This window comes from Neoarius graeffei, chromosome 7 (genome assembly GCF_027579695.1).
Source record: "Neoarius graeffei isolate fNeoGra1 chromosome 7, fNeoGra1.pri, whole genome shotgun sequence".
Lineage (NCBI taxonomy): Eukaryota > Metazoa > Chordata > Actinopteri > Siluriformes > Ariidae > Neoarius > Neoarius graeffei.
The window spans coordinates 71,022,716-71,047,086 of record NC_083575.1 but is presented as its reverse complement, the minus strand read 5'-3'; the positions used below and the strand labels follow the sequence as shown (position 1 = coordinate 71,047,086).

Below are 24,371 nucleotides of genomic sequence, written 5' to 3'. Positions count from 1 at the left end.
CGAGGCTAGACCCACTCGCTAGGCAAAAATATTTTTGGCTGCTAGGCGGGTGGGTCTAGTTTACTAGGCTAGTACTTGGGGCCAACTGTGCAGGAAAATGGGGGCTGTGATAGTGAGGTGAGAAAGAGAGTGCAGGCAGGGTGGAGCAGCTGGAGAAGGATTTCGGGAGTCATTTGTGATAAAGTCCCAGCAAAAGTGAAAGGTAAGATGTATAGGACAGTAGTGAGACCAGCTGTGATGTATGGATTGGAGACCGTACCCTTAACGAAGAGACAGGAGGCAAAGTTGGAGGTGGCGGAGTTGAGGATGTTAAGGTTTGCGATGGGAGGTTGGACAGGATAGGGAACGAGCACATCAGAGGGACAGCACATGTGGAGAGCTTGGGAATGAAGCTAAGAGAGATGAGACTGAGATGGTATGGGCACATCCTGAGAAGAGATGCAGAGCATGTTGGAAGGAGAATATTGAGGATGGAGCTGCCAGGCACACGAAAACGAGGAAGGCCAAAGAGGAGATACATGGATGTGGTGAGAGAGGACATGAAAGTGGCAGAAGTGGTAGAGAAGGATGCGGAAGACAGGGAGCAATGGAGACGAAAGATCCGCTGTGGCGACCCTTAATCAGGAGCAGCCAAAAGATGATCTATAAAACATTTCTGTACTTAGCATTAATACAACCATGTTAACAGTCTCCTCTATGAACATCACCTCATCTTACTGTACTTTGTCCATCTTGCACACTGCACCTGTGAGGCTAACAAAGAATATTTGTTTAATAGCAATGAACAGAATAAACTGAATTTATGGTGGGGGAAAGAGTGGACACTTTCTCCAATTTTATTTTCTTCAAACACAATTATGAGTCACAGACAAAAATGGCAGAAATATCAAAATTCATTTAGTTAATTGAAAAAACAACAAAAAAAACCTTTAAAAAGTCTCATTCTAACTTGACCCCGATAAACATAAAAGGTTAAAGTTCTCTTTGAGCATTGTTTCATCCTAGGCATCCTCAGGTTTGTCAGCAGGAGGTCCGCAAGGCTGCAGCATTTTCTCCATCAAGTTAAAGCGCACACGAGCCTTGCTCTCATTCTCAGCGATGGAGAAGTAATTGAGGAGGTCGAAGTGACCCATGTAGGAGCAATACGAGTCTCTGTGTTGGTTCACCAGCCATTCCCATTTGGTGGTGTCTGCGTGTCCTGTGCCAATGTATTTCGACTGCAGATGCTCCAGCTGGCTGTGGATGTTGTAACGGTCCGTCATCTTTGTTTATAGGTCAGGTGTGAAGCCACTGAAGGAGGAAAAAAGAAAGAAACTGGATGAGGTCATTTGAGTTTATTCCTGCAAATCCTTTCAATGAGTAAAAGCTCATGGGAAAATTATGCACCTCTTTGAAACTTTCAGTTTGATTTAACAAAGTGGAAACTTTTTGAAAAGTACCAAATTATTAAAAAAAAAAAGTTCTAAGGACTTTCAAACTCTGCAAAATCTAAGTTTTTTTGGGGGAGGGGAAGAATCATACCTCTGAAGCAGCAAAATTGAGGTAATGTGGCATTTGAGTTTTGTTTTGTTTGTTTACATTTATTGCCATTTAAGCATCTATGGCTATTTCATGGCCAATACAGGTAATAAATATCACATAAAATTAAAACCAATAATAAAATAAATAAATAAATACATCAAATACGTTTGTACACATCAATGCACTTCAAAAAGTTTAAAACCTTTAAAGGTGAAACCTTATTAAAAATATCTAGCATTGTGCTTTCTTTAATTAAAACCAATAATAAAATAAATAAATAAATACATCAAATACGTTTGTACACATCAATGCACTTCAAAAAGTTTAAAACCTTTAAAGGTGAAACCTTATTAAAAATATCTAGCATTGTGCTTTCTTTAAAAAACTTCTGCCTTTGTATTCTAAAAGCAGGGCAAGACAAAATGTGCTTAATTGATAAGAGATCACCACAAAGATCGCAAAGTGGAGGTTCACCTCCAGTTAACAGAAAACCATGTGTTAGTCTAGAGTGTCCAATTCTACCCCTTGTGTAGACAACTTGGTCATGTCTACATGAAAAAGATTGAATAGTCACTTGTTTCACATTAGTGCATATTTCTTTCAGCTTGTTGCCAGCACAGTTAGTCCAATCAGCTTGCCATTTGTCACTTATGTAGGAAGAAAGAACAGGTCTGATATCAGAGACAGGGATTTGGCATTCAGAAATCTCTTCATTCAGGGCTCCTTTAGCAGCATTATCTGCTTTTTCATTACCAGTCAAACCCACATGGCATTTGAGTAGAGTGAACCAAACACAGTAATCTGACCTTCCCCAGCTTGACCAAGTCTTTTCCGAAGCAAAATTAGGAAAAAAAAAAAAAACAAAACCACACACCACACAGCATGTATAAAATTACGTACACCAAAGGAGGAGTGGGTCAGACTATGCAGGACACTCAAGATCTTCTACTCCAACCTTGGCAAACCATGTCTTCATGGAGCTCACTTTGTGCACAGGGACAGGGTCATGCCATAGCTTTGGGCCTCTTGATTCTCATCTCATTATCTGTAGCCGCTTTATCCTGTTCTACAGGGTCGCAGGCAAGCTGGAGCCTATCCCAGCTGACTACGGGCGAAAGGCGGGGTACACCCTGGACAAGTCGCCAGGTCATCACAAGGCTGACACAGAGACACAGACAACCATTCACACTCACATTCACACCTACAGTCAATTTAGAGTCACCAGTTAACCTAACCTGCATGTCTTTGGACTGTGGGGGAAACCGGAGCACCCGGAGGAAACCCACGCGGACACGGGGAGAACATGCAAACTCCACACAGAAAGGCCCTCGCTGGCCACGAGGCTCGAACCCGGACCTTCTTGCTGTGAGGCGACAGCGCTAACCACTACACCACCGCGCCACCCCCCTCTTGATTCTAGTGAGGGGAAATTGTAAAGCTATGGCATACAAATACATCCTATACAATTGTGTGCTTCCAGATCTGTGGCAACAGTGACAGTCAGGTGTCCACAAACTTTTGTATATATAGTGTACATGCATGGATGCACTGACCTAAAAACAAATGCTTAAAACTTGAATACTTCAGGATGGTTCTGAGACTGCTTTCCTTTTTAAAGTGTATGTAATGCCTTTCTGTAATGCTTTAAAATTAATAGACATCATTGGTAACGACCAAAATTAATAAATAAAGCAGGGGGGAGAATAATATAAATTAATTGTTATTTTATTATCAAGCACAAAACTATTGATAAATCATGGTTTCCGGATCCCGGAAGAAGGCACCCTTGCCCCAGGGCTAATCTCACATGACATCCAAGGTTTTCATTAGTAACCGATTGCTGATCGAACTCATTGGTTGAAATGACGTCTGAATTGGTTGTTTTTCGACCAAATGCAATTTTCCCGTAATTGTTCGAACTTTCTCGTCAGACTTCTTTGATAAGGAACGCCGTTACTTGCACGCCGTTTGGTTGCTGAGGCTGTGTACATGTGACTAGATAAAAGATGGGAACTGCCTGGCTAATCCTTTTTATATCGTCCAATTATTTAGCGCGTATTAAATTATAGTATATCGTGGTTCCCACATGGTAAGATGGCGACCCTATTCTGTATGGTATAAGCATGATGGCGACCGCAAAAAAAACCCAAAGCGAACGCTGTTCGATTTCGGCTTTGCAGCAAAAAAACTGGCAAGTCTTGCGGAAAATGCCCAGCAGTATTCTCCATGGGCACTTTTAAAGTGGTGCACCACCACCCCTCCCTTGGCCCACAAAAAAATAAATAAATAAAAATTAAAATAGGTAACTTCATCAGTATACATCAAATAAATCGTAAAGTATTCGCTTTAGTATAATTTTGTAACTATTTAACACACGGAAAACCATTAAACGAATGCATATGGGGCTACCTGAAGTGGCCAAAATAACTAGCCAGCAGCTAAATAACTCGTTATTGTGCAATGGTTACACTTATCTATCATCTTTTCTGACCATACACAGTCACAGTAATCATATAACAGCACACACACATTAGTTAAGTTCAGGTCTTTTATTTTACGTATCTGTGATCATGTATGCGAGAGCTGCATTTTCCTGCTGCTTCAGTGTTTGTTTACTGCAGGACTTCCAGGTTCCTAGGTCAAAGGACCCGAACTACGGAGGCCGGAGTGGTTTTGTAGTGCCAGTCTCGGGCACGCGCACCAACTCGTGCATTGACTGGAGTGGTTTCACCCAATTAACATTGTGTATTGTAAAAAATATATGCATTTATTGTTATTAATTGGGTATTTTGTTTATGCACGGAAGTTCATTTATTTTTCACACACAAATATATATATATATAATTCAGGGATGCGCAACAGGCATATCAGTCTCAACTGAAATGTCAAATGAGTCTCACATTGACAATAAAAGATATGTACAGTAAGAATGTGTTAATTTTTTGTAAAATGATTTTAAATAATGATTTAGCATTTCCTATCCATTTATTGGCCAGTTTCACTGTCAAAAAAGCCCAAAGTCTGTCAGCTTCAGGGGTACTTCGTCCCCCTGGCCCCCCACTGGGGCCCCATCCCCTCCACCACCTTTTATTTTTGAAAAGTGGAGAACCCTGCCCAGTTTACATTTTAAAAGTTATTGATATTTTGTATGTTTGTCATTATACATTCAATTTCTTCGTTCTGCAAGCGTTCGTGTTATGTTCTGATTTCCCAAATCTTGATTGGGCTTTGTGGCATACAAACTGTAATTGCCATGAGACCCAGGAATGATTGTTGAATTTCTATTTCAGATGGACCATGGAGAGCTAACAATTGACTGTTAGAAATTGCAAAATTTGTTTTCGGCCAGGGGGCTTTGCCCCCCCCACCATGTAACAGGACATTAGGTTCATGAATTTCCAAGGGGGGGAAATCTAAAGTGACAGTGTGTGAGGTTTGTGCAAACAAAGTGGGCAGACTGTGTCACCTACTAATAACAAATCTGATTCATCAAGTGTTCATCACCACCAGAACGACCACATGGGAATTACTGAAGCAAAAAGAAACCCGTTTATTTAATAAATAACATTTGATCTGACATTTGGGACAGTTCATCGATTCCCTTATTATCTCTCTCTCACTCACACACACAGGATTATGAGCAACATTTACACGCTCACGACATCCGATCTTATCTCCAATACACTTTAACAGAAAGAAAAAATGCGCACACATTTAGTTTTGTTCAGGAAAACATGATGAAAGGTAACCACCATGTTCTGCACATCTCTCTGTCTATGTCTCCATCTCTCACACACTACAGAGGAAGACTGTCATGAACTGAGTGAACTGGCAGTTTCTCGTCTTGGGGGCTCAAAGAGAGAACCATTCACTCCAGAATATCCTTGATAATCATCTGCCCCTTCATCCAACATATAAGAATCCCAATCACTATCAGAATTCTCTCCAAAACATGATTCCATATCGAGACTGGCCTAACCACTGCTGCACATGAATGAAATTGATATCTGGATCTTTGTTACATGTGTGACATCACGCACCCCTTCGGGGTCTTCCGGATGAGTCTTGGCAGATTCCGTGAAAATTGGCTGATCTTATTGATTTTCCATCAATTTATGGCCTTTTGGATCAGCTATGGCTTGAAAACACATGGTCAATCAACATAATGATTGTTGCTTTGTACAAGGTAAAAAAAAAAGTGGGGTTTAGAGGCATTAAATACACTCAGATGGGACAAGAACATAAAATCTTTTGACAAGATGGCGCCGTGGATGGCTGCCTCAGCATGTTGGTGCATGTTGTTGTGTCTTATTTTGCTTGTAAACTCAGTTCACTGCTGTGATACCTGAATCTCTTTCACCAGAGAAGAGCTCTTGATCAGGGGAACAACTCCAGTGGACTTATTACCAACTTTTCTGGTGTCACCCGTGGAATTATTGGACATTCTGGTCAAAGGTGTGCTCACCTTTGCTCACTCCGTGAGATGCCGGAGGAGAGGGAAACGCACTTGCGTACTTCCACTGGCGCAGACTTCGCACTACACTCCCTGCAATATTTCTCTCCAGTGTACACTCACTGTGCAACTGAACAAATTCCAGCTGCTGGTGGGGAGAAACGGAGTTTTCTACATCTTCCATTTTATGCTTCATGGAGACGTGGCTCTATAGACTCATACCAGACTCTGCGGACTCCTACTGGATTCTGCGCTGTAGCTAACCAGCTTCCAACTTTTCAGAGCGAACCATAACACAGATCCCTCTGGCAAAACAAAGGGTGGCAAAATCTGTTTGTATGTAAATGGCAACTGGTGCAGTGATGTGTCAGTAATCCTGCAACACTGTTCTCCAGACCTGGAATCATTTTTTAATTAAATTATAAACCCTGCTACTCCCCCCCCCCATAAGTGTGCTTCATTTATTCTGGTCAGTGTTTACATTCCACCCCAGGCCAATGTGCAGAATGCACAGCGCATGCTGGCCAACCAAATACTGGGTGTGGAGCAGACTAACCCAGACTCTCTAGTTATTGTGTGGCTTGATATGTCCTCTTCTGCTGCCATCCACTGTGCTGCTGCAAACAGAAAATTTCCCCACTGCAGGATAATAAAGGTCTTCTTATCTTATTGGCTTTGGCAACTTTAACAAAGGTAACCTCAGCTACGAACTACGCAAATACAGTTTATTAAACACCCAACCAGAGAGGAGAATATTTTGGATCACTGCTACACTACAGTCAACAATACCCATCACACCATCCCCTGCACTGGGCCACTCTGACCATGTCCTGGTCCACCCGATACCAATAGTCTGGATGAGTACACAGGGGCTGTGACGTCCTACATCAGCTTCTATGAGGACCGCTGCATTCCATCATGAATCAGAGCGAGTTACAATATTGGCAAACCCTGGTTCATAGACAGGCTCAGACAGCGAAAGTTGCATAAGGAAGAAGTGTCCAGAAGTGGGGACAGGAACAGGTTTAAAGAGTCTAGGAACAGGTTTAGCTTCTCTCACTGCCTTGCTAAACGACTGTACTCTGAGAAACTCCAACAGCAGTTCTCAGCCAATGTCTATAATCTGTCTGGAAAGGGCTTAAGGCCAATTTATGCTGACAACCCAGTCCTCGCAGATGGCGTCTGCGAAGCCCCCCCCCTTCGCAGACGCTCTGCACGCACCTCCCAAAAATTGTGACCACCGCAGACAGCCTCGCAGACAAGAGGGCTCTGATTGGTCCACTCTACATCCGCTGTACACGCACTTCCGCTTCCCTACTTTCCCGGTTTGTTTTGTTTTCACGACCGCCATTTTTAAAAACACGAGCGAAGATGGAGCAGCACGAAGAGCGGTTGATCGAGGAAGTACGTACATCTATACGACTCCAGTTCTAGTCATTATAAGTAACCGGAGGATAAACACTCCACTAACCACACCCACCAACTACTCCTAGCGATTTCGCGACTTTGTGCCCCCTTGCGTTGTGGCGGTGAATAACATCGCGCACGCCTATTTCTCCCTGCTCAACGATAAATTACAACTGTCTGCGAAAAGCCTGGTCGCAAGAGCATGCAGAGCCCTTTAGACAGATCACTAGCTACAAACCATCAGCCCCCCCCCCCACTCTTAACGACTTGCGCCTGGCCAGCCAACTACTAGTTCTACTGTCGCTTTGAAAAACAAAAAACAAACAATGCAACTGTCCTGAGATCATCCCCCGTGATTCCACACTCCAGCTCCTACCTGCCCACTCCCCCACTGCTGCCAGGGCCTCTCTACAACCTTTTATCCTGGAGGCCCATCCACCCACCACCACCGTCTCAACTCTCTCCATTCTGGAGAGAGACATCAACAACCTCTTTAAGAAACTGAACCCCTGCAAAGCAGCAGGTCCTGACGCTGTCTCACCATTTACCCTGAAGCACTGTGCTGATCAGCTATCTCCAGTGTTCACAGACATCAACACTTCACTGGAGACATGCCATGTGCCAGCTTGCTTCAAGGCCTCCACCATTATCCCTGTCCCCAAAAAGCCAAGGATCACAGGATTAAATGAGTACATACTCATCACCCTGATTTCTGTGGTTATGAAATCCTTCGAGCGCTTTGTGCTGTCCCACTCCTGGACCCCATGCAGTTCCCCTACAGACCGAACAGATCTGAAACATGGCTCTTCATTTCATCCTCCAGCACCTGGACTCCCCAGGAACCCATTCCAAGATCCTGTTTGTGGATTTCAGTTCCGCCTTCAACACCATCATCCCGGTTCTTCTGCAGGACAAGCTCTGCCAGCTGAGCATGCTTGACTCCATCTGCAGGTGGATTACTGACTTCCTGTCTGACAGGAAGCAGCACGTGAAGCTGGGGAAACACATCTCTGACTCCCAAACCATCAGCACCGGACCCCCCCCACAAGGTTGCGTCTTTTCTCCTCTACTCCTCTCCCTGCACACCAACAGCTGCACCTCCAGTCAGTAATCAGCCTATCAAACTCCTAAAGTTCGCAGATGACACCACCCTCATCAGACTCATCTCTGATGAGGACGAGTTTGCCTACAGGTGGGAGACTGACTGGACACAAACTTTTTGAATTGCTCTCCTTTGGTAGGTTACGGTCCATTAGAAACAAATATCTCAAGCCATAAGGCCAGCATTTTCCCCACTGCAGCTGGCCTCATCAATATGGTCCAACACCCCCACTGACTCTAACCGCACACTTTCAATCTGACATTAATGCACTTCATCTCTGAGCTGCGATTTTGCACATTTCATTCTGTGAACTTTTAATGCACATTCCGACACACTGTACAGCTTGGCTATTTATTTAACCCACTGCACATATTCTATTCTCTTCATACATTCATATCATGACTCTTCATCTTCATCCTGTGATCTGTTATTGCACATTCCGAGACATAGTGTACAGCTTGGACTTCAAAACAACCCATGCACAAACTCCTTAAAATACGTCCACTTTTGAAATTTGTATATTTCAGATTATTTTATATACAAATTTTTTAAATTCTATTGAAACAACCACTTACAGTATTTAATTCTTTTATCTTAACCGTTCAAGCACCAATCACCAAAGCAAATTCCTTGTATGTGAGAATGTACTTGGCAATAAACTTGATTCTGAATCTGCTCCTTGTTCTTTCTTGAACGGACACTGGTCGTTCAAGTTTATAAACGCAGCCACTAAAATCAGACGTTAAAGGATGAGTTTTTGGTACTCATCAGTCCCCATTACAATCTTTCCTGCAAGAGATGTAATCAGTCACAAACAGGAGAAACCAAGAGGAGACTGAATCAGTGACAGGGCCCCCCCCCCCCAAAATTATGTGTGTGTGTGTGTGTGGGGGGGGGGGGGGGGGGGCGCGCTGCCCCCCAAGTAACGATGGGAGTCCTTTGATTATTTACAAGGAAGAAAAGGAGAGAGAGTAGTGTGAATAAACAGCCTGCTACGCACCTTTGTTTTTCCCTTATTAAAGCCCGCTGCATCCCTTCATCCTGGCGGCATCATTTTGTACTGTAGGTTGGTAGCACTCATTCACACCAAAACTGATGCAAACTAGCCTGGCCCTGATGTCACCGATTGCCTCCGCTTTCCAGGATTTTCCTTATTTGGCTTATGCAGAACTGCAAAACTCATCACTTTTAGTAGACAAGCTGATTTATGAATATTCTGTGGACTAATTAACCCGTTGCTGTGGCAACTGTCTAGACGTGTCTGGTCTCCTTGGGTACTCGTGCCAAAGCAGGGACCCTGTGACAGCAAGGCTATGGCAGTGTTGCTACATTTGTATCTGACATAACTCGTGACCTGTCCGCATGGCTAGATAGCATTCACGAGGCATACAAGCAGTTTTGGGTGCCCAAAAACTTGATGGTACTCTAGATCTACATGAATTCGCTTGCTGCCCTGACCACTCACTGAAAATCAGTATGAAGGAGTTTCAGACAAAGATCCATTGCAAACTTTTTGGGCTTGACAAAGGTACCCCAGTTGCTTGATGATAACGAGGCAAGTTTTCAGTATAAATTTTAACATCCCAACTCAAATTTCACAAACCAAGAAATAAATGAATGTTTACTCACACTGAAGACTAAAGGAACGACAGTTATTTGTGTTCTTGCTTTATACCACATGGCTGAGCAGGTATATAAATTATTAGCTCTTTAATTCAACAAAGACATTGAGGACAAATTTTCTCACTGTGTGTGTGTGTGTGTGTGTGGGGGGGGGGGTTCCATGAGAAAACTAAGGGAATGTAATGTAATGTAGTTTTTCCAATTTACCAATACAACCCCATGTGTCATTCATATGTGCTTCAATACACCAATATCACACTGTTCTGATTTGAAAAACATGCAACAAACAGAAAAATATATATTTAATTTGCACCCGATCTGGGGTCACGACCGGTCATTACCAGCCAGTTGGATTTCCCGGGAGCTGACAGTGGTCCTTGAAGAATCGGGAATATTACTTCCACGAGCTTATTCCTCCGTCAAAACAGGATTGCTGAGAGATGTGATTGGTTTTTAGGTATTACGTGTTTATTTAAATTTTCCAAGGCTATTTGATCTAATCATTGAGATATCTGACTAGCACTGTGTGAAGTTTCGTCATGATGTGTTGACAGCAACCTATGGTAAGAGGGTGTTATCCTCTCGACAATAGGTGCCTCCCATAACCCAGTACAGAAAGTATGAACCGGAACAGGACATTACAATAACGTTATGCTTTCTAAATATTCAGGGGTTTCATACTGAAGATCTTGTACTCACATGCATCACTGTCATGTATTCTTTGATTATCCAGTATCTAGCATCAATAAAGCACGCACTCTGACATATCCTGGCGCAGACATAGGCAGCGATCATGACCTAGTTCTCCTAGTCATGAAACTGAAGCTCGGAAAACAACGTCCCACTGCAAACCCTCGGATCAGGTTTGACCTAGAGAAGCTACAGGACTTCACAGTAGCTTCAGCATTCCAAGTCCAGCTGGGAGGAAGATTTGCAGCACTGAACCTCCTGGACAGCGACATCAATGAGCTTGACGGAGGCTATAAGGATGCCATTTTGGAGACAGCTGAAGTAGTGCTGGGAAGAAGAAACTTCCCTGGGTCTCCAATGCCATTCTAGACCTCTGTGATAGGCGCAGGGCTCTAAAAGGGACCAAACATACAAGTCCAGAGGCAGCAGAGCAGTACCGATGCACAAAAAGAATGGTCCGATCAAAAATGAAAGAAGCAAAAGAACATTGGATCTCCCAACAGTGCGAGAGGATTGAAAAGGGTATGAAAGGCAGCAGCAAAGAAGCCTACAGCACACTAAAGACCCTAATGAAGACAATTCAGAACCAAATGTCTGTCATTGAAAATCAAGAGGGGGAGCTGCTCACAGAACAAGCAGCACTCTTAGAGAGATGGACCGAGTACTGCAAGGACCTGTACAACCACCCAATCACTCCGGACACTACACTGCTAGACAAGGATAGAAGTACGAGGGAGGCAGAAGATTTACCAGTTCTGAAAGAAGAGGTGGAACATGCAGTACATGGTCTGAAACAGGGGAAGTCACCAGGGCCAGACAACATTCCAGTTGAACTTCTAAAGTATGGTGGAGAGGAGACAGTTAAGATCCTCACTACAATATGTCAGAGGATTTGGGAGTCCAAAGAGTGGCCAGAAGAATGGACCCAGTCCCTCATCATTCCACTGCCAAAGAAAGGTAATCTTCGTCAATGCCAGAACTACAGGACAATAAGCCTCATTAGCCATCCAAGCAAGGTCATGCTCAAGGTAATCCTGCAAAGACTTGCTAGTCAAGCTGACGGCATCCTGGCCGAAGAACAAGCTGGCTTTCAAGCTGGACGCAGCACAGTGGAACAGGTCTTCAACTGCAGACTGCTCATCAAAAAACACCTTGAACATCAAAAGGACCTCTACCACAACTTTATAGATTTCAAGAAAGCATTCGATCGAGTCTGGCACGAAGGCCTGTGGAAAGTCCTCAGTGACTTCTCAATCGAGGAAGGGCTAGTTCAGGTGATTCAGATGCTATACCACAATGCAAACAGTGCTGTTCTACTCAATAGCCAAGTTGGAGAATTCTTTAAGACCACAGCAGGTGTCAGATAAGGCTGCTTGCTGTCTCTGGCGCTCTTCAATCTATACCTTGAGAATATCATGAGAGAGGCACTTGAGGGGCACCATACAGCCATCTCCATCGGTGGCCATCCACTCTGCAACCTCCGTTTTGCAGACGACATCGACTTGATGGGAGGCAGCAACCAAGAACTCCAGATGCTAACAGACAAACTGGTAGACAGAGCAGGAGCATATGGCATGGAGGTGAGCTCAGACAAAAGCAAGGTAATGGTGAACAGCAACAGCAGTGCCAGCATTACAATGAATGGTAAACAGCTAGAAGTTGTTGAGGCATTCAAGTACCTCAGTTCCACTCTAACCAAAGATGGCAGATGGACTGCAGAGATAAAAATCAGGATCGCAATCGCCACATCAGCCATGCCAGGCCTCAGGAAAATATGGCAAAGTAAAGAACTAAGCTTCAAGACCAAACTCAAGCTCTACAAGTCTTTAGTCCTGTCAGCCTTCCTGTATGGATGCAAAAGCTGGACTCTGACAGCCGAGATGGAGAAGTGTATGCAAGCGTTCGAAATGAAGAGCTACCACAGGCTCCTTGGCATCTCATGGATGGAACATAAGACCAATGAGTATGTCAGAGGACAAGTCACCACCTTAGCAGGACCACAAGAACCCCTGCTCTCAATAGTGAAAAGACAGAAGCTTCAGTGGTTTGGGCACATTGCAAGACATGACTCCTTGCCCAAAACAATCCTCCAGGGAACAGTTGAAGGAGGAAGACGACGAGGCCGACCACAGAAAAGCTGGACAGACGATGTCAAGGCTTGGACTGGTCAGGGTATGAACAGCCTGCTGTGTGAAGTCAAGGACAGGCCAAAGTGGAGAAAGACAGCAATGACAGCATCTGCCATGACATAGCTGTCTAGGTCAGCATCTCTCATACCTCCCTACGACCGCAATGCGGTTACAGGAATGAACTGATCCAGTATTATTATATCCCGTCACATTATATTAAGGGTTGTTTTACAATCAGGGTACAAAGTTTGTGTCACAGGGGTCCAAAATTCAAATTGATTCAAACTGGTTCTTGTACCAGTTTTTAAGTGAAGGACAAGTTAAGGAACAGATTTCAGGTAATTTTTTGACATGTGCATGGTAGTTTTGTGTAATCTGCTATAAGATAAAGAAGATTAAGTGTAGCTTTAAGCAGGGCTGGGAGAAACAAATGAAGTGATTCTCAGAGAGGACTTTTTTTTGACAATTCAGAATCCACTACTTCCATAGTGCTTTTAAATATAAGGCTGCAAGCTTTAGGTTAGCTGTCTATAATATTTATGTCCCAATATCTTGACCACATTTTAGGATGAAAATAATCATTTTAGATATGTTATTTTATATTGAAAAATTAGCTGTCTCGGAGAGGACATTTTTTTGACACAATTACATACTAATTTGATCAAAATAGTCTGAAAACTTACTGGCATTCAACATTAAAACTTAACTAGTATGTTTCCAATGATATGGAACCAAATATTTGTTTTATGGTATAAAGAATGATTTAAGTGCATCCCTTTTGGAGCTACCTGTGGTCAAAAAAGCACTTTTTCTAAATGACAAGTAATTTTGCTAAATATGACATATATTGCCATACATTCACCAAAAATAACGTTAATCACCAAATTTTTTTTTGCATGGTAAATAGAGCTATCACAGGGCTACAATAAACAACCAAGTTTATTTAGTCAAGCCTTTTGATATTGAAGTGTTAAATGTGATTTTTAGCTTGCATACCCTGATTGTAAAACAACCCTTAATGTTATAGTCACAATATTCTCAATCGAAATTGATCTAAAAGCCCCAAACTCCAATTACGGAACATACCTTGCCGTGACATCACAAAGAAATCCTGTGTGGCGGAATGAGTGCCATCTCGAGTAAAATGTGGTTTCACACTGATTGCAAAAACATGGGCCATAAAACAGAAGCACAGATCAAAAAAGATAAGAACTTGAAATGTATACAATGTCAGCTGAAGAAACGAAAAGGTAGAGGTAGGGGAAGAGGCAAGAAATTGTAAAATAGATGAATAAATAGTAGTTAAGTTATATGTTTTGACAAAACTAAACAATATGGTTTTTCTTCTAACTTTATCATACATGACGAGACGGGCTCATCTATAAAAGCGGGATGACTAATGCAAGTTATTATTGGCCTCCTTCAGTCTCGAAGACTATGGACTACACACTTTTGAGTGGCTCATTAAGCCGATTTTGGCATGACAGTCTCTGCCACAGTTAGGGCATAGAAACTGTGTTGAAGGCAAAGGTAGCTGGGTGCGCTTCTTTCTCAGCTGTCTTTTCTCATCAACTCTGTCTAGAGGAAGACTCAAAATAGTCAATACCAGTCTTCACTGCTTGCTTCCATAAGGCTCTGTCAGCGGCTTGCTTTTCCCAAGTGTTGGTGTTGATGTTGACGGCCTTCAGATCACGTTTACAAACATCCTTAAACCGTAGCTTTGGCCTGCCAGTCGGGCGCTTTCCTTCAGCAAGCTCGCCATAGAGAAGATCTTTTGGTATTCTACCATCGTTCATGCGGACAACGTACTACAGCCAGCGCAAGCGTCTTTGTTTGATGGTGGCATACATGCTGATGGTCCCAGCTCTCTCAAGTACGATGTTTGGTACTTTGTCTTTCCAGGTGATACCCAAGATGCTATGAAGACATCTCATATGGAAGCTATTCAATCGTCTTTCTTGGTATGCATGTAAGGTCCATGACTCGCAACCGTATAGTAAGGTACTCACAACACAAGCTCTGTAGACTTGTATCTTGGTGTAATCGGACAGGTATTTGTTTTCCCACACTCTCTTTGTAAGCCTTGACATTGTTGTAGATGCTTTGCCAATACGCTTGCTTATCTCTGCATCTAATGATAAAGTATCAGATATTGAAGAGCCTAGATACACAAAGTCATGAACAACTAATTCATAGCCAGCAATTTTGATTGAGGCTGGGCAATCTACATCTTGGCCCATAACGAGACCAAAATCTTGGCACGTGGAACTGAAGGAATCAATTCGTTTTTGCAGTTCTTCTTCTGAATGAGTGGTGATAGCAGCATCGTCAGCAAAGAGAAATTCTCTGGTGGTGTTTACATTAGACCGTATCCGTCTCGTTTTCGTCGCGGATGCACTGTCCGTGCACATTAAAACGCCGGGAAACGACTCCACAGGCGGAACAACTTGAATCCGCCAGGGCCCACGTATTCAACCCAGTTCGCATCTGATCCAGTGCTGTGTAAACATTGAGGAACGAGGAAACGCTGTGCTGAGCTCTAGCTGACGTCGTCATTGGACAACGTCACTATGACATCCACCTTCCTGATTCGCTGGCGGTGGGATCTCACACACACAGCGGCTCAGTCCCGAATCACTGCTCGTGCGCTTCACTCGCGCACTCTGTGAGCTGCACAGGGCCGGAGTGCGCACCCTCCAGAGGGCACTCGCTGTTCAGGGCGGAGTGATTTGGAGCGCAGGAGGAAGCGCTGAGCCGCACTGAGGTTTATTTACACATTTCAACTTATTTACCTCCTTCAGGCGCTTAAACTCAGTGAGAACATGAACATCACAGCCAGGTGTGTTTATCTGCTGGAGAAGGTGTTCGCTTGCCATCCTTCCACTTGCAAGTGGTGAGTGACTTGCGCATGCCCGATATGCACTGGGATCATGTGACGTGCCGTCTAATTAGTCATGTGATTAGCGTATCCGTGTATTGGCGTTGCTGTGTGCACGCGAATCGTGTATTGGCGTTGCTGTGTGCACGCGAATTGTTTTAAAAACGTTAATCTGATGATCCGCTGATATGGTCTAATATAAACACCACCTCTGAGACATCTCATTTGAACTTTGGTTAGAGCTTTCAGACGGGAGAGAAAAAGCTTTCCATCTGATCTAGTGTATAGATAAATGCTTTCAGTAAACGATCCAAATGCCTATTTCAGCAGTACGGAAAAGAAAATCCCAAATAATGTGGGGGCAAGTACGCATCCCTGTTTGACTCCATTTCGAATGACAAAGGGGTCAGACGTTGAACCATCAAAGACAATTGTGCCATGGGTATTGTCATGGAAAGACTTGATGATATTGAGGTGGGGTTTACATTAGACCGTATCAGCGGATCATCAGATTAATGTTTTTAAAACGATTCGCGTGCACACAGCAACGCCAATACACGGATATGCTCGGCTCCGCAGGCATCCTGCACTCCAAATCACTCCGCCCTGAACAGCGAGTGCCCTCTGGAGGGTGCGCACTCCGGCCCTGCGCAGCTCACAGAACGCGCGAGTGAAGCGCACGAGCAGTGATTCGGGACTGAGCCGCTGTGTGTGTGATCTCAGTGCATATCGGGCATGCGCGCCACTTACCACTTGCAAGTGGAAGGATGGCAAGCCTAAAGACAATCATAACTACACAATGGGCAGTATTTGCATCAGTATTTGCAGTATTTTCATACTTTTATACTCTTTAATGAAAGGTGATACAAGGCGGAAGTCCGCGCCGTTTTTCAGCAGTCGCGTCACATGACCAACGCCAGCGAATCAGGAAGGTGGATGTCACAGTGACGTTGTCCAATGACGACGCCAGCTAGAGCTCAGCACAGCATATCCGCGTATCCTCAATGTTTACACAGCACCGGACCAGACACGATCTGGATTGAATACATGGACCCTGGCGGATTCCTGTTTCCCGGCGTTTTAATGTAAACGGACAGTGCATCCGCGAAGAAAACGAGACAGATACGGTCTAATGTAAACTTGGCCTGAGAAGTAGGGGAGGGCAACCAATCTTATCCAAGATCTCAAACAAGCCAGCACAACTGACAAGATCAAATGCTTTAGTTAGATCAATGAATGCAATAAAGAGCGGTCTACACTGTTCTCTACATTTCTCTTGAAGTTGTCTAAGAGAGAACACCATGTCGATAGTCGATCTGTTTCCTCTAAAACCACATTGAGATTCTGGATACACTCTTTCAGCAAGAACCTGTAGTCTTTTCAGCACTACTCTGGCAAACACTTTGCCAACAATGCTTAAAAGGGATATCCCATGGTAGTTGTTGCAGTCACTCCTGTCACCTCTGTTCTTGTAAAGTGTGATAATGTTGGCGTCACGCATGTCCTGAGGAATGACTCCTTTGCCCCAGCATAAACAAAGGATCTCATGTAACTCGGCTAGCAGAATGTTGTTGGTGCAGCATTTCAGAATTTCAGGGGGTATGCCATCTTTACCGGGGGCTTTTCCAGAGGCAAGTAACTTTATTGCCTTGTTTACCTCATCCAGATCTGGCTCTCTGTCAAGGTCTACTAGCACTGGTAGTCTTTCTTTAGCATTCAATGCACCTTCATTTACCACAGTCTCTTTTCCATAAAGATCGGAATAGTGTTCCACCCAGCATTCCATCTGTTTCTCTCTGTCCTGTATGACTTCTCCTGCCAAAGTTTTTAGAGGGGCAGTCGACTTCTTTGTGGGGCCAAACGCCTTCTTGATACTAGGGCTGTGCGATGTCCCCTTAATTGGCATCGACGATGTTTACAGTGCAAACATCGTGATGGACGATGATATCGTGGGCGGGGGGGAATTTTAATACCACGTTATTAAATATATTATTATTATTAAAAGTATTAGATACTCATCCGAGGCTTTGGCACGTAAAGGAAAAAAAGCGCTAGGTGATGTGGAATATTTGGCCTTGACAACGGATAAGTGGTCCAGCTGCAACATGATGCCCTATATGTCAGCTACCGTACATTATGTGGACCGAGAGTGGGCAATGCAGTCCAAATGCCTGCAGACGAGTTCCATGCCAGAGACACATTCAGCGGACAATTTAGAAGACGCATTGCGCGAGACACTTGCCGAATGGAAAATAGAGGAGAAAAAGATCGCCTGCATAACAACGGGGCGATTATTGTCACAGCCATCAGGCAATTGAAATGGCCGTGGTTAAGTTGTTTTGGGCACAATCTGAACCTGGCCATAACCAACTTGCTTGCGCAACAGAGGGCCAGTACAGACCGAGCGTTTGGAGTTTGCCGAGCAGTCAACACTGCGTTTGCGCACAGCTGGCTTCGGAGAAATGAGCTGCGCAAAGCGCAGGTGGAAATGAACCTCCCCGAGCACTCACTGATCACGGCAAGATATTAATCTGCTCTAACAATGAAAGACTAGTATTCAAATTATGAGAAGAAACTACACTTAAGCTATTACTTATTGTTTATTTACACCATATCAACTGAAGATGCGTTTCGGCCTTTAGTGCGCACTTGAACGCGCTAATTTTTCCAATTTATTAGTGTTTGAATTACTGCAGCCGCTTTTAAAATCATGATTTAATTTTTTTTTTTTTACTGTCTTTACATTTATCAGAATCACCTTCATTCTTCCATTTGGGTTGACATTATGGCTTAGAGTGGACCATTTTGTGTCTGAAAGTAGGCCTATTTACCAGATTAAAGTTATTTGACTTCTGCCGAAGTCTGCGCTTCACTGCCGTTTGATAAGGTGCAATATTTCCTGACTGAAGTCGTTAATAGTGGCTATTTGTTTGAACAACATGACAAATTTTACATTAAAAGTATAGTGTAGGCTAAAAAATGAAGTCGAAATTTATTATTAGTAGCATACTGTATTTGTGTTATGTTCACTAGCACGTCCCTGCACCATAGCCTACGTGAACAAGCGGTAATAGGATATTACTTTATAATGATTTATATAATTATGTATTTATATATATATATATATATATATACACACACGTTATATAATATATTTATATATTAAACAAAACTAACTAACTAAACTAACAAAAAACTAACTTTTTAGGTTAAATAGGCCCAGATGATACCGTATATGCATGTTTATGACAGGAGGGGGCGTGGTATCACGATGGTGGCTCTCCATCGCGATGGATGACCACCATCGTCGATGGACGATGGCATCGTCTATCGGCACAGCCCTACTTGATACCATTATACATTTCTTTGACATTTCCAGTGTCTGCAGCTTTTTGTATTTTGGAACAGAGTTGAATACTTGTTTGCACAATGCTTTGCTGTTTGCTTTACTCTGCTGCGTGCTGATCGTAAAACTTGAAGATTTTCCTTGCTAGGGGTGTTTTTGTAAGATAATCGTGCTTGTCTCTTCTCTTCTAGTATCTCCTCTGAGTATCTTCTCTGGTAGTATCTCCTCTGAGTAAGCTTCAAACCAATCAGGATATTTATTTTGTTTTTTACCAAAGGCTTCTAAGGCAGAGTTGTAGAGAACGTTCTTAAAATGCTCCCAACGCTTGCAGGCAGAGCTGGTAGCTGTGCTGGATAGAGCACTTTCCAATAACGATGTGAATTTCTGGACCTTTTCTGGATCACGTGTGTTAGTTGTGTTAATGTGAGATAGACACTTCTTTTTTGCGTGATGAAGCTTTTTAGAGATTAGCTTCACTTTACTGCAAACTAAAGAGTGGTCAGTATCGCAATCAGCGCTGTGGTATGAGCAAGTGAGCTTGACGCATTGTAAGTCCTTCCTCCGAGTCAGAATCAAATCGAGTTGATGCCAATGTTTAGAACGGGGATGCCTCCACGAGACCCTGTGATGTGGTTTAGTGTTGAAATAGGTGTTGGTAACACAGATTATGCAGGCAGCATAGTTCAAGCAGCCATTGACCATTTTCATTTAGGCTACGTTTACATTACGTCGAATCAGCGGATCATCAGATTAACGTTCTTAAAACGATTCGCGTTGACACTAAAACCGTTAGCCGTGCACACAGCAACACCAATACGCGGATACGCTCGGCTCCGCAGGCATCCTGCGCTCCAAATCACTCCGCCCTGAACAGCGAGTGCCCTCTGGAGGGTGTGCACTCCGGCCCTGCGCAGCTCACAGAGCGCGCGAGTGAAGTGAACAAGCCACGATTCGGGACTGAGCCGCTGTGTGTGAGATCCCAGCGCAGATCACTTATTACTTGCAAGTGGAAGGATGGCAAGCCTAAAGACAATCATAACTACACAATGGGCAGTATTTGCATCAGTATTTGCAGTATTTTCATACTTTTATACTCTTTAATGAAAGGTGATACAAGGCGGAAGTCTGCGCCGTTTTTCAGCAGTCGCGTCACATGACCAACGCCAGCGAATCAGGAAGGTGGATGTCACAGTGACGTTGTCCAATGAGACGCCAGCTAGAGCTCAGCACAGCGTATTCGCGTATTCTCAATGTTTACACAGCACCGGAGCTGATACGATCTAGATTGAATACGTGGACGCTGGCGGATTCCCGTTTCCCCGCTTTTTCAGGGGGGTTAATGTAAACGGACAGTGCGTCCGCGAAGAAAACGAGACAGATACGGTCTAGTGTAAACGTAGCCTTAGCCTTCCTACGCCAAAGTGACCCAGACAGTTTGGCCACGAGTGTTGATCTTTACCAATTCTAGCGTTAAAGTCACCTAGAATGAAGATTTTATTAGTGCTGGAGATCTTTTTGATGGCTACACTGAGTTCATCAAAAAACTGGTCTTTAGCATCATAAGTAGAAGACATTGTTGGAGCATAAGAGTTGATGATTGCCACTAACCCAACAGATGTCTGTAGCTGCAGGGACAAGATACGTTCGCTACCTTCTTGTGGAGGAATAATGGACTCTAACAAGTTGTTTCTGACTGCAAAACCAACACCATATTCTCTCGTGCTCCCTGATGGACGACCTTGCCAGAAAAAAAAAAAAGAAGTATACTCTTTTTCCCTGATAGAGCCTGAGTTAAGTAGTCTAGTTTCCTGAAGGGCAACAATATCCAACTGTAGTTTGCATAGTTCCAGATCTATCACGGCAGTCTTTCGAGCATCACATATCGCATTTAGGTCTTCAGTCAGGCCAGGTGTCATTGTCCTGACATTCCAAGTGCCCAGTTTAAGAGTGTGAGATTTATGTTTTCCTTTGTTTGTGCCTGGTGATAGTTTTATGATCCGCTGTTCGGTATTATCCTAGACCTCGTCCACCTTACGAGGCAGGCAGATCATGACGAGACAGCACCTAATTGACTGGGGGCTGCCCAGTTTGAGGTGGGCGGTAGCTGTCTAATGAGGCTCAACAGCCTCTCCCACCGTCGGAAGAAGCCCCTGGCGCCTAGCTCTACATCAATCGAGCCGTGACTTATAACCGGTAGACTGCTGCTTCCCGTGTCGTGCCTACGCTGTTATAGCGAAGATGGAGTGTCCTCTCCAGTGTGCAGGGCCTGGGTAGGAAATTCAGGAGACTGACTGTTACCCAGACAGAAAGACTCCCCTCTCCACGTTGATGGGTGGTCCAAAGGAAAGGAGTACACCAGTACGTTATGGGTCCAGCAACATCGCAGGAGTTGTCAGAGGGATCCTGTGCACAGAAACCAACTGCCAATGGGACTCCGGCACCAGATTTATCCTCGGGGTTTACTCCCGAAGCCTTTCCCGCAAAAGGGTATGCCCGCAAGGCAGCGGAGGTTTGAGATTGGAGTTTTCCCTCTCCTAGATGAGCTGCCCGCCAAGGCTATCGAACCCCATCTGTCAGTGAGATGTCATATCCCTGACAGGGGAGGCATTAGGGTGTGCTAACGCTTGCCCAAGGTGTACACCCAGGCTAGTGGAGGGAAGGAGGTGCCTTACTTCTCCATTCTAGACCAGCTCCAAGCTGGGTCTAGCCACTGCTCCAGTACTAATGCAAGTACCGATTAATAAAATGGTGGACGTGACTGATGTCTCTGTGAAACTGGAACAAAAAAGGTAAGCTTATAAAAATGTCACAAAAATGGTATTGCGGGATGGAACACTTGTTATACATAGGATGGGAACAGCATATAAAAACCCGGCAGGCAAATATAAGAAAATACGTGACGGTACTGTTCCGTCCCGGGTTATGGAAGATACACAACGATACGAAGTAGACATAATTACATTATAGTATCATTGGTTCTGTTTCATATAGAAAAAATACATGGATGAAATGTACTCTAATAGAGACATTAAACTTAAACTCCACCAAAATTTGCCTCTCAAAATGCGAGAAATAGCGTTTTAGAGGGTTTAACCCACACGTCCAAAACTTCCTGCCGCCGCTGCCTCTGTGAATGATCATTCTGTCAAGCACCTTTGTACAATCCAAATGAAGGATTTCTTCTTTTCAGTCGTGAGACACTTCAACAGCAATTCAACTGCATCTTTATTTGTACTACTTTTGATGAGAGGAATGAAGTGAGGTAACAAGGAGAAAGAGCTCATCTACAGTCTCGGAACCCCCATGGAATAAACGTGTTTTGATGACTACCACAGTCAGCCATTTTGAATATTGACTAGTTTCACCTCCCACAGCCTCAGCAGCATTTTGTTACACAGATGACGAAGGTCTTTCACCTGAAACCTGTTTCTCTACAAGTTTGCTCAACTTTTATGACTATCTACAACTGCTTATGTGAAAGTTGCCAATATATTTTAACAGATACACCTGCAAGAGTAGGTACACCGTTACTGACTGCAGTCCATCTGCCAGTGTGCACAATTTCTCCCATCCTCCTCTACTCTGTCCATTACTGTGAATGAACTACCACAAGAGCATCACTGACTGGAAACTTCATTTATTCAGAAAATAGGTTTAATATATAATCTTTCTGCACAGCAGTGACATGGTCGTGTATGAGGTGCTAGTAATGGCCTCTGCATGCTCTTGCGACAAGGCTTTCGCAGATAGCTTTTCACAGACAGTTGTAATTTATCGTTGAGCGGGGAGTAATAGGCGTGCGCGATGTTATTCACCGTCACAACGCAAGGGGGCGCGAAGTCGCGAAATCGCTAGGAGTAGTTGGTGGGTGTGGTTAGTGGGGTGTTTATCCTCCGGTTACTTATAATGACTAGAACTGGAGTCGTATAGATGTACGTACTTCCTCGATCAACCACTCTTCGTGCTGCTCCATCTTCGCTCGTGTTTTTAAAAATGGCGGTCGTGAAAACAAAACAAACCGGGAAAGTAGGGAAGCGGAAGTGCGTGTACAGCGGATGTAGAGTGGACCAATCAGAGCCCTCTTGTCTGCGAGGCTTCTGCGGTGGTCACAATTTTTGGGAGGTGCGCGCAGAGCGTCTGCGAAGGTGGGGGGGCTACGCAGATGCTATCTGCGATGGCGTCTGCGAGGACTGGGTTGTCAGCATAAATTGGCCTTAACAGTGCATCAGAAACAGAAACGCTTAGTTATGAGTTGTTTTACAATCAGGGTATGCAAGCTAAAAATAACATTTAACACTTATGTTCAATATCAAAAGGCTTGACTAAATAAACTTGGTTGTTTATTGTAGCCCTGTGATAGCTCTATTTACCATGCAAAAAAAAAAAATTTGGTGATAACGTTATTTTTGGTGAATGTATGGCAATGTGTCATATTTAGCAAAATTACTCGTGTCATTTAGAAAAAGTGCTTTTTTTGACCACAGGTAGCTCCAAAAGTGCAGATTTGATTTTTTATTTTTTTTTTAAAACCAGTTTGAATCAATTTGAATTTTGGACCCCTGTGACACAAACTTTGTATCCTGATTGTAAAACAACCCTTATATGGGCTTTACGTTAAGGTCATCACGGTCTGAGAGGAAAAACTCGAGTATTAAAACGTTTTCAAACATGACCGAGTTACACAGGTACACACAATAAGCTAGCTCCAGTATTAGCTTGAGCTAAAGTTACCGGTTTTGTTTGCTAATTAGCAAGCACCACTTTGTTATATCCAAATATCCATTAATTATTTAACACTAAACAGCATTAAAATACCTTTGAAGTGCAAAGTTCATCTATGAGCACAGTACCTTATTTCAAGATTTTTTTTTTTGGTCCAAAAAATAATTCCGTTGCAACAAAGAAAGCAGATGGACGAAATGCAAAGCGGAAGTAACCTCTCCAAATAGTGTCCGGGTGGAAAGCATGAACAAAACAGGGTTCCGTTTTGCTGTGGACTGTCGCATGAAACGAGGCTTCGTTTTAAACCCTTATTAGTGTACTGAACAGTATGTTACAAGGGCATGTCGTGTCTGGGCTGTAGATTAATTTCCCATTTTGTTCCAAAAGCGAAAATGAAGCTATAATAAATGAGTTAATGAAGCAGCCAAACATTCCTTATTTACAGATAAATGTGTCTTGTTAGAATGTCATGTGTAATGTACAATACATCTATCTATCTA

At 43.6% G+C, this 24,371-nt stretch overlaps 1 protein-coding gene across 1 annotated transcript; it reads right to left on the bottom strand.

The window, feature by feature from the left end:
- Positions 1-799: 799 nt before the first annotated feature.
- sf3b5 (splicing factor 3b, subunit 5) lies at positions 800-24,090 on the bottom strand. Its single transcript, XM_060924834.1, has 2 exons — positions 24,000-24,090; positions 800-1,290 (listed from the first exon to the last, which is right to left on the bottom strand). Exon 2 carries the CDS (start codon positions 1,260-1,262, stop codon positions 1,002-1,004), a length of 261 nt encoding a protein of 86 aa, XP_060780817.1. The 5' UTR covers positions 1,263-1,290; positions 24,000-24,090; the 3' UTR covers positions 800-1,001.
- Between the last annotated feature and the right edge of the window lie 281 nt (positions 24,091-24,371).

Excerpts from the sequence above, each read along its gene's own strand:
- sf3b5 (XM_060924834.1), bottom strand. The coding sequence starts at position 1,262 with ATGACGGACCGTTACAACATCCACAGCCAGCTGGAGCATCTGCAGTCG.